The sequence below is a fragment of the Myotis yumanensis genome, unplaced genomic scaffold, assembly GCF_028538775.1.
Source record: "Myotis yumanensis isolate MYYU_CA2020_CCGP unplaced genomic scaffold, mMyoYum1.0.hap1 SCAF_3, whole genome shotgun sequence".
NCBI classification, from domain to species: Eukaryota; Metazoa; Chordata; class Mammalia; order Chiroptera; family Vespertilionidae; genus Myotis; species Myotis yumanensis.
Window position 1 is genome coordinate 120494304 of NW_027223754.1, and position 15024 is coordinate 120509327.

Consider the following 15024-nt stretch of genomic DNA (forward strand, 5'->3'; position numbering starts at 1 on the left):
AGCCTGCTTTTAGCACATCAATAAATATAACTATATTTGTGGCGCAAATAGTTAAAATCTTCATAAATGATCACTCCACTTCCTTTTCTAAAGAAGGGACCCAATGTTCATAGCCCTGTAATGAATGAATGAAGCCAAAAAAATTAAAAGTAGTTTTCAAAAAGTCTAGTGTGATGATCAGAAAAAAGTCAATTATAACAAGTAGAAACTGACAAGAAATTCTGACAAATAATATTTGCCAGATCACAGAAATACATCTATACACTCTTTATAAAGTTTTTCTAACCTATCTAATTATCTTAAAGGTCAGAAAAGTAGATTGTTAAAACATTTTAACAATTAGTACATTAGTAGTTAGTAGTTTTAGTAACATTAGTACATTAGTAGTTTTCTTTGTGTTACTGTGGCCATTCATCTTGAGACCTAGCCAATGTAGGACTGATAAATGGACTCTGAAATAAACACCTTTTATCCCAAGCTGAAGGATAAAAGACAAGAGCAAGCAGAAGTATTTTCTTAACAGAGAAATATTTTCATTTATTGAAGAGCAAGAGTTCCACAAAATTCAGATGAAAAGCTTTCTGCGAAAGGGAAATCTACCTGTCTAAAGATTTCACTAAACAACTGTTATATAGTGACCAGTTATTCTCCAATTCCTTCTTGAGCCAGATGGTATGTTTTATTTACCTCTGAAGACTTCAGAGGATCACCAAAGAAATGAGATATTATCTGATGGTCTAGTTTAATATTATAAGAAGCAAAAGTGGCTAATGTAAAACATGGGGTAATAATGTGTATATATGTGTCTGTGTATGTATGTATACATAAATGTATAAAACGTTTTAGGAAATAATCTCCACAAGTTGATTCTAAAAATAAATCAGTAAGAAACAGATACCAAATAAAGGGAAAAAGCACATGAACATATAATAAGGAAGGAACTTGTGTCCAACACAGACTTAAGGAGGAACATACATAGCAACTAATGATTAAACACAAGCGCTAAATTAAATGGTCATACAAATAAAGGATTCTTTCACTCTAGAGTACTCACATGCAGCATTCTATAATGGTCTGAAGGTCTTACCTGTGTTTTATACAATAAAAAATCTTACAGAAAATACTTAGTAATTCTTTTAATAAGTAAGCTTTGAAAAACTCTCCTTACCCCCAACCCCCAAACATTTATATATCTAACTTATGCTGCTCTGAACAGTTTCAACTCTAAAGTGCTAAAGAGAACATTATCATTATCTTTAATCAAAGGCAGAACAGCCTAAATCTTATACCCAGCTGACCTTTCCGTGTGTGTGTGTGTGTGTATTCCCTGCCCTGCCTGAACTACTCTTAATACACTCAATAATAAACCTATTTCTTTCAGAAATACACCATGTATATTTTCTACTTCAGACTCATGCTATTACCTGGATATGAGAAATAATTTAAATTTAACACATTATCTATTGGCTCTCATTATAGGTTTACACTCTCTTAAGCTGTTACTTACCATACTTGAGGGTGGATATACCCCATGGGGCTGAGATTGTGCTTGGACAACAGAAGCTGTGTGCCCTGGGAGTGTGCCAGTAGAATGTGCCTGTTCATGTTGGGAACCATATGAAACTGTCTGTTGGCTGCTCACTCGAGACTCTGTGAAGACAGAAGATCCCTGACCACTGTCAACAGTCCCGTCAGCTGAAGGAGAAAAACAGAGAGAGAGACAAATCATAAAATGGAGGTTCACATTTTCCTCATCACAAACTGATGACTTTAGGATCAAATAGTTTTTTTCTTTGCACAGACCTGAACTAAATAAATAATGAATACTAGTTAATTTACTAAGTATATTTCTATATTTAAATGAGAGATCCATATGGAAAAAAGTTTTAATGTCTTAAAAAAAAATCCCTGGCTACCACAGACTCTTATTATCTTACAAATAAAGGAATTAAATGGAATGCTGTTAGCCTTAAGTTTGACATAACTCTCAAAGTCCTGAATTTGGAGATCAGTGGGTTTTTAGTATTAAGCAGGTAGTTCTATAACTTCTAGCAGTCTCATTAGTTTCCAATTTATACATTAAGCTTTGTTAAGAGCTAAACCAGATTAATGGGTTTAATGTAAGTTAGCTCTTAAATTATAAGTAGCTAACATAAACTTGTTCATTTTTCATTATAAATTACACTAGAGGCCCAATGCATGAAATTCATGCACTCAGGGGTGGGATGGGGGGTGTCCCTAAGTCCAGCCTGCACCCTCTCACAGTCTGGGAGCCCTCAGGGGATGTTCGACTGATGGCTTATGCCTGCTCCCTGGAGCGGGCCTAACCCGGCAGTCAGACATCCTTAGCGCTGTTGCAGAGACGGGAGAGGCTCTGTGGGAGCACACTGACCACCAGGGGGCAGCTACTGCGTTGAGCATTTGCCCCCTGGTGGTCAGTGCGTGTCATAGCAACCAGTGGTTCTGCGGTTCGGTCCATTTGCATATTAGCCTTTTATTATATAGGATTTCATTTTAAGGATCTGTGAAAAGTAGAAATCTATAAATTGGAATTTCCAAGATGAAGGAACCTGTAAAATTATCTTATATCCTTTTCACATTTCCTCACTGCCCCACCCTTCTTTTCTATTAGTCATGAATGTAAGAATAGAAACAGGTAGATGGTAACCATTTCAAACTTATTATATGTTGCATTCATAATTCAAAACCAAGAGGCCAGTGCAACATCATTAATAAGAAGATAAAAAGTCATGGACCTGTAGAGTATTATGCTAAGTGAAATAAGCCAGTTGGAGAAAGATAAATATCACATGATCTCACTCATTTGTGGAATATAATGAACAAAATAAACCAATGAACCAAAATAGATCCAGAGACACAGAATCTATCGAACAGATCGTCCAACCTCAGAGAGAAGGCAAGGGAGGGGAGAGTGTAAGAGATCAACCAAAGGACTTGTATGCATGCATATAAGCATAACCAATGGACACAGAGAATAGGGGGTGAGGGCATGTGCTGGGGGGGTGGTGGGGTGGGGTGGGAGCAGCTGGGGAGAGATCAATAGGGGAAAAGGAGAAATATATAATACTTTAAACAATAAAGAATTTAAATAAAAAAATTCAAAACAAAACAAACAGAGGCCAGAGGGGAGAGGCAGAGAAAATGGTATCATCCAGATATGGGCCCTAACAAGTATGGGGTGGCTATTAAAGTATTCTTAGAGATGGATGATACAACTCTGCATCCACAGGAAGTAACAAGACCTCAATATTAATCTAGAATCAGAAAAGATAGTTCCCCCATTACAGTAAAACAAAATAATTTGGCCCTCTATTAAAAGAGTCAATTAGGAGTATCCTTAGCATACTTGTCCACTTCCCAAAATACTTACATAACACAGATATACTAGGTTGTTGGTACTGTAGTTGCTGATGTTGGTCTGCCTCAGGTTCTTCAGGTTCTACTTGTGTAGAAACTGAAGCTGAAGTGGTAGCGGCAGTAGGTATGCCAGTGCTAGCAGAGGGGAGCTGCTTGATTCCTGCCTGGGAAGCACTTGATTGTTGATCTACTTGCTGTTTGAAACTGCTCTCTTCCTGTTTTCTTTTTTCTTGCTCCTCCCGCACCAACTGCCGCTGCTCCCGTTTTCTCTTAATTAATGACACTCTATCTTTGATGGCCTTCGCCATGGTCTTGTGATCACCTTCACAGACATACCCAGACTCTACCTATAGGATAAAAATGTACATTAGGAAGCAGTAGGTTATCAAAAGAAAACAAACCAAATATAAAACAAAAAAGGCCCTTTTGGGAGAAAAGTAGAGAAGGAGAAGGCTCTCTAAGACTTGATCTTAACCAAACTGTGAAATTACTGGTCTAACATTATGCATTTTCCCACCATTTTTGTAGATACTCATGGGGTGGGTGCCAAGATCTTTGTAGAAACTTGAGAGGTGGGTATACCTTCACTTTTTACAACAACAAAACAATGGGAAACCTAAAAGCAAAGTTTTTAAACCAAATTAAGTCCCAGTAGATTCTATTCATTCTATTTCCCACTCACACATAACCATTACTATTAACCTGTGTTGCCTGACTTCCTTTCACTGCCGTGGTCGGCAAACTGCGGCACGCGAGCCACATGCGGCTCTTTGGACCCTTGAGTGTGGCTCTTCCTAAGCCTTAGGAGTACCCTAATTAAGTTAATAACAATGTACCTACCTATATAGTTTAAGTTTAAAAAATTTGGCTCTCAAAAGAAATTTCAATCGTTGTACTGTTGATATTTGGCTCTGTTGACTAATGAGTTTGCTGACCACTCCACTAGGCAACCACTTAACCAGATAAAACAATTGTGGTAAATATGTTAAGTAAAAGTAAAAACAATTAATTTAGGGCTTATACAGATGACTGGTCAAAGGCAAATGTATCAATATTTAGAAGACATAACTTTGCATTCTCACTAAATATGCTTATACAAACTAGGAGTCATTTAACATTAAACTCTCAAAATTACTTCAGAATGTATTCTAGTTTCTTTATTTCCATATTCATATTCTATTCTATTAGATCCATCCATCCATCCATACCTATCTAAGTCTATATATCTTTTCCTCAAAAGTAATTTTGGGGCCATTAATCAACACAATTTTATATCAATGGGATATGCCATATACACTGCTTCATAAATTGCTTTTTTGCTCAATAATATCAATATACATAAATTTGCATCAATTTTTAAATGGCTGATTAGTGATAATTTACCATTTCTTGAGCAACATCTTCTGGCACATCTCTGTCCAAGTCAAAGGAAAACTCAATAGCTTCATTGTCTTTGTATTTTCCCTTTAATTTCTTAATATCTTCAATACGTAGCCATAATTTAATGGCTATCTTTTCTCCATCATCTTCTTCTGCTAATTCTACCCGTACCCCTGTTTCCTCCTGGAAGAAGGCATGGTTCAAAAGGTCTTTGATAGAATATCTTCCGAAGAGAGAAGGGGGAAAAAACACACATAAAGCGCCATTAGATTTAAAAGATAATTTTCAAGTGTGGCTAATTATTGTTATGCTTGGAATAATGAAAAGGATTGACAAAAAAACAAGGGAAATTTGTAACTCATTTTTACATTGCTCCATTTGAATAGTGATTATAGAATTTTACTCTCAAGTTACAGAACATCATAACAATCTCATATATAACAATATCATTTATGAATAAAAATGGAAAGTATTGTTATCTTTTTAATATAAATATCTAATTTAATAGTGTACTAACAATACCAAGTAATACAAAGACTATCATAGCTTCAAAATACCATATAACTGTTTATATAGCATTTATAGTTACCAAAAAAAATCCTCATATGTAGGATCTCATCTGATCCTTGACCAACATTCAATAAGATACCCTAATTAGGATATGGAAGTTCAGAGAGGTTGAAAATCTTGCTCATAGTTACAAAAGTAGTAAATGGTGGAATTAAAACTCAAAAATAAATCTTTTGATTTCAAGTTCATTACCTTCTACTACAGAAGCTTTATTTATCCCCCAAAATTCTCTCAATTCCTGTTCAACAATTTGTGTACTAGGCAAGCAGAAGTCTGATTGGAGAACAATCTTCTTTAGATAAATGGTCTCAAAATACCAGTAATCTAGTGAACTGGTCCATCCAGAAAAGAAACAGAGTAATATGTTTGAAGACTGGGAAACAAATATCCCTTTGTTTATAGTAAAAAAAGTTCTTAAAGAGATTAAGGACTCTCCAATCAGTGAATACAAAAATAGAAACCCAAATTAAATTTCTACTAAAAAGCCTTAAAGATCATGATGTTAACCTCTTCCAAATAATGAAGTTCTGAAAAGAGCATGAGACTGGAGAAGGGAAGATATGGAATTCTTTAATTTGGTTGATATACCTGATTGCTCACATTCTTCTGGAGGTAGACTATGCTCAACTTACAATTTATATTTGTACAGGCTGATCTTTTTTTTTTTTTTAGAGTGTAAGGGGGGGGACATTGAAAGTGGATTATTTTTCAAAAACAGACATTGGACCTTTGCCATGCCTAACGGGTGATGAATCAGCTATATGGCAGATCAGATACTTGCCACTCCTCTGAGAAAAGTCCTCTGTTAGTACAAATGACTAAGCCAGATCTCCTCCTAAGCTTTGGGCAAAGTCGTCTCTTTTTACTCAAAGGAATTTTGATGTTTTGCTCTTCTTCAATTCTGGCACAATAAAAGCAAATCAAGACCTGTATAGTTGAGTTGATTTTCAAGAGTTAAGATTTTATTTTACCTTTTAGAATTCAATGGAAAAAAAACTAAGGAATAGATTTGCTGCATTAGAGATGGAACCCTACTGAGTTTTCTGTTTTGTTGTTAATCCTCACGTGAGGATATTTTTACAATTGATTTTTGGAGACAGTGGAAGGGAGGAAGGGAAGAGGAGAAACATCGAAGTGAGAGATACACGTTGATTGGTTGCCTTCCTGCACGCGCCTAATGGAACCTGCAACCAGGTACATGCCCTTGATGGGGGAATCCAACCCACAACACTTTGGAGCATAGGCTGACTCTCTAACCACCGAGCACACCGACCAGGACTGAACTCTACTGAGTTTTATACATCAAACTGATGCTATACAAAGTTATCATTAAATGTTGATGGTTCAGGTAATTTGGTTTACTTAAACTCTACTAAACCACAGTTTTACAACCTTTCAGTATATCAAATTTGAATACTTCAATGGACAAAACTCTACTTTTAAAGATATTATGACATTAATTGAAAACTAATCACAAGTAAAATACACCTTAGATTGAGTGTTATATTCACAGCATGTTACATTTTAGGTTTTTGTTTAAGCAACAGGTCTAGAGGCAACTTACCTTTCATCTTTGTTTTGCCGAATGCATCCTTCAATAATTTCCTTCACTTCAGGAATTGCTACTTTGTCAAAACTGGCTGGCTTCACCCCCTGAAACCCATAAAAACAGTGACAAGAACACATTAATAAAAGCAGAGCCTTTGAACTTTGACTTTCAATTGACTTTTAAGGTTCCATTAGATTGCTTTCTTATCAACCTGGCTTTTTTCTGATTTGTCTGCAGGAGCTGGTTCATGCAGGCTGAGCTGAGTAGTGTCAATATAACTCCCACAAGACAAAAGAAAGAAACAGATGGTAGGGGTCACTTACTTCCATGGCTTCTATATGTGGCTAGCGAAAATTTTAGAATGTTGTCAACATTTTCTGCTGTGTTTTAAGTAAAAGAAGTTATTGGCTAAAAAGAAAGCCAAATACTCTAATTGGTTAGAATGTCTTTTGTTCAACCTTGTTACCTAACACATTAATCAACACAGCAATTAACTGTTTTGAACACTGAACTCATGTGTGGGCCTGAATTCACATGCTCAATTTGGCAGGTATTCTATGATTACAGTACTCTTTAACAAACTCACCAAGTATATATAGAAGGAGTTAAGGATTTGGGCTGGTTTGGCATGAGAACTGAAGAGCAAACTGTCTTATACATATGAAACACAAAATGAAGAGTGATACATTAGACCAGGGGTGGGCAAACTTTTTGACCCGAGGGCCACAATGGGTTCTTAAACTGGACCGGAGGGCTGGAACAAAAGCATGGATGGAGTGTTTGTGTGAACTAATATAAATTCAAAGTAAACATCATTACATAAAAGGGTACGGTCTTTTTTTTTTTAGTTTTATTCATTTCAAACGGGCCGGATCCGGCCCGCGGGCCGTAGTTTGTCCATGGCTGCATTAGACCCATATGAAAGACTAAGTGTCTAATTAATTTCAGAACAGTCAATACAACTATTACATGTAATACTAAATAGCATCACAGTGATATTTTAGAATCTTCATGAAGTGAAAACTCTTTGCAAATAAAAATTTCAGCAATGTGTTGAAAGATACAAGAATAACAAAATACCCCTATCTGAGAGGTGATGTGGACAAAACCAACTCATTATTCCCAACTCATCTGATTAACCACAGACACTATCCAAGTGGCATCTAAATGTACAAAACACAGGAAAACAGGGCAGAGGAACTAGAAAAGTTAGAATATATATAAATTCTAATAATCTACAGTCTCAGTGACAAGATATATTAAACCAAAGTTAATGATAATTTGATAGATCACAGAAATGCATGTAATCTCTCATAGATTGAATTTAAATACAGTTGACCTTTGGGGCACTGAACCCCCCTGGGCAGTTGAAAATCTACTTGCAACTTTTGACTCCCCTAAAACTTAACAACTAATAGCCCTCTGTTGACCTTATTAAGAACATAGCTGATTAACACATATTTTGTATGATATATACATATATATATGTATATATATATATATATGTGTATATATATATATATATATATACATATATATATACTGTATTCTTACAACTGAGTAAGCTAGAGAAAATGTTAAGAAAATCATAAGACAAAATTTATAGTACTATACATATTTATTTTTTTAAAAATGTAAAAAGGGACCTGCATAGTTTAAACCTGTGTTATTTGAAGGGTCAACTCTACATCAAATAGTTAGCTCAAAAAAGTTTTCAAATACTAGAGTTGTAGTGAAATAATTATCATTATTTACTCAATGCATTATTCAAAAGTCCTAATTTAGAGGATTCTGCCTCTATGGCTAACCTTCCACAGCAAGGAACTGTGTAGTAGTGCTGATCCTAAAATTGAATCAATGTATTTAAAAGGTTCACTTCTGAGTAATGACTACAAAGATAGCAGTTTGTATTTTGCTTACTTTCAAATCCAGCAAATTAAGTTTTCCCAACTGGTCTTTGAATTCTAATAAAAATAAGAAAATAATGCTTCTGAAGCAAAAAGCTGCTTTAATTGAGCAAGGTGGTACGGTATTTCAAATTAAGGCTTAAGAAAATAGGAACTGTTTTAAGAAAAAAAAATAGATGATACACACTAAAAGTTCTCTGGTAGTAGAAACACTAGAGATTTTGTTTTATATTTGTTTATAATGTTCTACAATAAACATGTAGAACTGTTTACTGTAGCAAACAAAAAAAGCAAATTTTATTCATTAATTTAAATATATTTTTATTGATTTCAAAGAGGAAGGGAGAGAGAGAGAGAGAGATAGAAACATCAATGATGAGAGAGAATCTATGATCGGCTGCCTCCTGCTTGTCCCAGACTGGGGATCGAGCCCACAACCCGAGCATATGCCCTAAGCAGGAATCAAACTGTGACCTCCTGGTTCATAGGCTGACGCTCAAACACTGAGCCACGCCAGCGGGGCTAAAAGCAAATTTTAAAATGCTATTCATAAATGCAATGGAAAAACAATCTAAAATACTATATATTGAGTTCGTAGAACATTCACTATTGGCAGAAAATTATCTGAAAGACAATTCTTTGCTAAAAGTGGACACATATATAGTTGGCCTTTGCATGTAAAAACATTCTAAATGCTACAGAAAAGCAGCAAAAGAGAATATAGAATATGATTAGGAAAATGTTCCTTCTTCCATAAACACATTTTAGGGGAATGTAGTTTGGCCTTCTGGCAGTAAAACTCTACATATTAAGTTAATAAAGTACATATATACTGATTCTATCAAAAGTCGCTTCAATTTAGCTTAAGCATATTGGAAAGATAAAAGGATTTAATAGAAAAGTTGAGTTCCGTGTGAACTGGGCAAATAGAAACAGCTGAGCTTCAGATTCCTTGTCAAGCAAATGGGAATACTTGCACAATTCACTTATCTATATTCACAGCAGCTAGAATCAAATGTAATATCTAGGTTGAAAGCTCTTTGAATTATTAAGTTTGCTGATCTAAAGCCATTTTAGACTTCAAGGTAATCAGCAAAGATAATAAAGTTTAGAGTTAAAAGGAAGCAGAGAATTCTCTTGAATAATAATCACCAAGATCCACTGTGAATCTGCTTTCAATCCTTGGTCCTTTTGTTAATCCTATCCATGCAAACATATATACACTTATGACTTTACAAATAAGAAATCAAATCTTATTTACAAATAGAAATAATAGTTGAACAAATGAGATATAAAGTCACCAACAGCAAAACCAACTGTGCATTGTATAACACCCTGAACTACTAGGTTATGCTACTTTTTCAACCTCTAGCTAAGATTTAGATATGGAAAATTCCATACCAATGCTATACAACACACACATTTAGAGGAATGAGTTTGGCCTTCTGGCAGTAAAACTCTACATATTCAAATGTTACTGCTGCCTTCAAAAATGTATTGCAGGTGCCAAAGTAGCCCAATAAAATGGAGACACACCTTACCAGTCCAGCAGCTGGTATTAAAAGATTAAGGCTGCTTACTGTTAGTCACTTAGATAATGAAAAGAATAAAAAGGTATTTCACCAGTCAGCTACCATCAAGAAGTCAAGATTATAAAAATATCTAGCAGAGATATTCTGAATCATTTGAGAAGCAGGACTTTGTAGGGGTTGTTTATTTAAAAAGACCCAAAATTGTAAAAATTAGTATGAAACCTCATGACCCTTAAAGTGGCCTACAGAAAAGTCACCTGGTACATATAAATAGAAAGCTGCTTAAAAGAAACGAGTACAGGTTTTCATATACACATTATACTCACAGGTTTCTTGTTCTTAGGAGATGAGAAAGCTCTACGTATTTTCAAAAATTTTAATAAGTAATTTTTAATGTAAAAAAGTTGGTTGAGGGGTAGTAAAAGATAAAGAGGGCCAAATACATGGTGATGATTTGACTTTGGGTAGTGGGCATAAAATGTAGTATGAAGATTATGTATCACAGAAATTTACACTTTAAACCTGTATGATCATATTAACCAGTGTCACTCCAATACATTTAATAATTTTTTTAAAAGTTGGTTGAGATTATTCTAAAACATGATTTTAAGCACCAGACAGGACAAAATAATGAAGAAAAAATGTTTTGATGAAAAAAGTTTTCATCTTTTTTTCCTTTTGGTTCATATACTTCAATAGGGTGGACAATTTAGAGCCTAAAAAAATCCTGCCACCTCTTTACTTTCTTTTCTCTCTCTCTCTCTCTCTTTTCTTTACTTTATGATTTAGCCACACACAGTCCTATTCTAGCCCTGTTCTAACCAGTGAAAGCAAAATTTTGCTCACCTATTGTGAATGAAGTTCAAAAACAGAAAACAGAACGGAATAATAAAGTAGATAAGTTTAGCTAATATTTTACACATAAGAAAAATGAATAGTTAAAAGGTACACAGTCTTCCTCAGCCAGCAACCAACTGGCTTTAGAAATATTCATTTACTTTTGTAACTCACAGGATCTCTCTCTGGGCAGTAGTACCATATTATGTTTTTTGACATGGGACAGTAGCAAGGTTTCTCTGCATTAAACAAAAGTACTTCTTGAACATCTAATGTTTAAGATATTTTGAGGGTTATACAAAATTATGTATTCTCTTAAAACAAAAAACAAAGGCCACTTTTGGGCAATTTTAAACGGAGTACACAAAAATAACTGCACGAGTTGATATGATTATAAAATATGTTGTTTTATTTTTTATAACTAAGAAAAAACAAAAACATATACATGCATTTTATAGACTCTGAGTTTTTCTTTGAATTCTATATACTTAGATTTGCCAACTAATTTGCTGGAAAAATAAGTCATTATATAGTATTCTTCTGGCTCAATCTTCTAGTTCTTAAAAATCGTCAGCACTTACTTCTTAAAAGCTTACATTTCAAATGTGTTTAAGTAACATTTAACTATTTTTACATAAAAATAAAACTTCTCCTAACCATTCAGAATTGAGAAAAGTCTCATTCCTCTTCACATAAAATATAGTGTAAAATTAACTCAACTATAAAACTTTAAATATTTTAAGAAGCATTCTAAAATCAACAATTTCAACACTTTAAGTGAAGCTTTCTACACATACCACCAAATATATATATACATATGTATCTTTTGTATATTGAAAATTCTTACCCACCTCATTTACACAATCCCTTTGAGGACAGCAGCAGCAATGAGAATTTACGATGACAAACACTGAGCAAAAATCTTTCTTTGTAAAATCCATCAGAAAAGGCAAAACAGACTTGTTACAGAGGAAAATGACAATGTAAATTAATAGAGTAAATTAGCCCACAGCATAAGCAAGGCAGACATCAAAGTCAGACTGAAGCATAATTTCTTGTTTCACATTAGCCATGCTTCCCCAACTCTCAGATATGGGTTTGCCCTGCTTAACCAACAATCTAGTTATTTTAGATTGGCCCTTTAAACAAAACTACATTCTACACAGCTGGGAAACTGTTCTGCTACTATTCTTCCTGCTTCTCCTCCAAGAGCAACAGATTCCTGGACAAGCAAAATGAGATTTTTACTTGTTCAAAGCTCCACCCATTATGTCCACAAGTTCTGCCTCCTTGACATCAAAACCTAGAAACACTAGAAAACTATTTATCTAAGTACTCCCTTCCCCCTAATCACGTTGAAACTATGCTTTTAAAATAAAATGGGGATTGAGTTCAATGATCAAACTGTAACTCAGAATACGTAGCCAAAAGTATACTGGACAAGGAGATCATAATACTTCTCAGTTCAAGCTTTCAAAAACCAAGTCTGTGTGAACCGAGCTATATCCCCTAAATTCACTTGAAAAGTGTGGATAATAGTTCCTCTGTTTACCTAATTTAAAAAGTGGTAATATTAAGGTAAATGCCTCACCACCCTCTCATGGTACATTAAAAAATAAACAGCTTTGAATTGGTACACAGAAGTAGTAAGAATTTATTCTTTTCCCTCTTTTCTATTAAAAAGCCTCAATATGCTTATCTACTTAAAGACATTTCCATTGCCAGGAAGAACGCATGGGCCCAAATAACCCCTTCTTTGATTTTAGTTATCAAGGAAATGTTTTGTTCATGGCATTAACAAAGGATGGTAGAAAATGTGTTGTTCACTGAATTGTTTTAACATATAACAGAATCAAATCCTATCGCCTGTAATTTGGTAAGCTTGAATCCCCATCAAGACAGTGGGTACTAAGGCTTCAATTACTAAACAGTAGCATAAGGTAAGGGCTTGGAAGCTATTTGGTAGGAATACTTTTACTCTAAAGGTAGAAATGACCATGAATTCTAACAAGCTACTACATGTTCTTTTTTATTTTTTTAATTGATTCCAGAGAGAGGAAGGAGGGAGAGAGAGAGAGAAACATTGGTCAGTTGCCTCCCATATATACCCTGACTGGGCGAAACCACAACCTGGGTATGTGCCCTGCACAGGAATTGAACCCACCTTTCAGTGTATGGGACGATGCTCCAACCAACTGAGCCACACCACACCGGCCAGAGCATAACAAGCTATTTCAAAGCAGTTATCATTGATCTCTGGCTCAACACAGCTCATCCCTACCAAGTAGGTAGTATAGGATATCAGATATTGGTCAGAAATATAGTATTACCTGTAACTTAAGTGGTTAAGTAAGCCTGTTTAAGATTATGGTTAGCTAATGAAAATGAAGAGCTAGAAAACAGGTGCCTGCTTCATAGGTTTATCAGATATAAAGATGTGGGTAAGTTTTTAAACTCTATTGAGCAACAAACAAAACTAAAATGAGGTAGCTTTTTTAGGACAAAGTTATAATGTAGTCACAGATACCTAGATTTATGAAGACCAACCTTTTCTACATATCAAATGAGAGTTTTCAATATATACAATAAAAATACCATTCACATACAGATAACAATTTATATGTCTAAACTCTAATTCCTCGTTCAGAAAGCCCATGCCTTTCTCTGGATTTCCCCTTTTCTTCAATAGTATCATCATTATTTCTATGTTCCAGACAGAAAACAGTCATTCTTGGATGCTTCTTCCTACAATATAAGTAGTAGTATTGTCTATGAGCTCTTTAACAAAGATACATGTTTAAAACTGCTGGTAAGCAGTTCTGCAACTAATACTCCTACTATCCCCTCCAACAGCCAAAGATGTTGACCAGGCAAAATGTAATTTTTACTGACCTGTTACCTCTAAAAATTGTTGTTTCTTTTGTATAACAGTTATAACCACCCAAGTCCAGATGATCAAAACTGTAATAACCTCTTTAAGCTTAGACCAATTTAAGACAGGCCTCATTGTTTCCATTCTCTTGTCTCCAATTTGTATTTTACATCGTGGCTAGTTCAATCATCTGGTTTCATTGAATCATCTGATATTTAACCATTTCCAATCACCTAACATCATTTAACATCACACTGCTCAAAAATGGCTAATAGTTCACATCTACAAGATGGCCACAGAATCTCAGCTCTGAAAAAGAATCTCAGTGAAAGTCCTCCCTACTCATCCCCATTCAAATATGACAATGGTGGGCCAGAAATTAATACTATGTCAAAGTTAGAATTAATTCCTTAATTCAACTGGCATGTATGGAGTGTCTAGTTTAATCTTGTGTAATCTAGTACCTAATAGATACACTGCATTATCTTCAGCATCTAGAATAAAAGAAATGGAGTCTATATTCCAGTGGGTGGGTAAAGCAAATCCAAATTCCACAATGCCTGGGGTTCAATGTTGCTTCTAGTCCATGTTAAAGTACTTTTAATGTCTTTAATCTGGTGTGAAAAAGCTCTCACAATCCAACTCTATCTAGTTCTCTACTCCTATCTACCCAAGATAAGTCCAATCAAGCTGGTTACTTGTTCACTGAATACTTAACACATGTTTTCACCAACAAGAATACTCTTCCTAGTCCCCCATTTTTTAAGCCAACTAAGTCCTACACTTCTTTCAAGGTATACTTTAAATCATATATAATGAGAAGGCTGAAGTATGACTCTTTTGGCACATAAGTTATCTACAAAATACTAGGAAACTAAATACTATTATAATGTACTTAAATATAGAAACCATCTTTTTATACCCTACCAGTTTTTATTCTATAGTCTAATGACTTTTAGGATAAAACCTGTGAATTATAGATCAACATTCAGTGTGAAT

At 34.7% G+C, this 15024-nt stretch overlaps 1 protein-coding gene across 7 annotated transcripts in view; it reads right to left on the reverse strand.

The window, feature by feature from the left end:
• The window catches only part of WNK1 (WNK lysine deficient protein kinase 1), a 147897-nt gene that overhangs the window by 46570 nt on the left and 86303 nt on the right, over positions 1-15024 (reverse strand). For 5 of the 7 annotated variants that reach the window (XM_070409497.1, XM_070409496.1, XM_070409495.1 and 2 more), the window contains exons 5-8: positions 6893-6981; positions 4762-4981; positions 3392-3725; positions 1508-1695 (exon numbers count right to left, since the gene is read on the reverse strand). In XM_070409497.1, coding sequence (XP_070265598.1) covers positions 1508-1695; positions 3392-3725; positions 4762-4981; positions 6893-6981 — 831 coding nt within the window. Of the gene's footprint in view, positions 1-1054; positions 1088-1507; positions 1696-3391; positions 3726-4761; positions 4982-6892; positions 6982-12004; positions 12515-15024 lie in introns of those variants that run through there. The other 2 variants (XM_070409499.1, XM_070409498.1) reach the window with 2 other exon arrangements.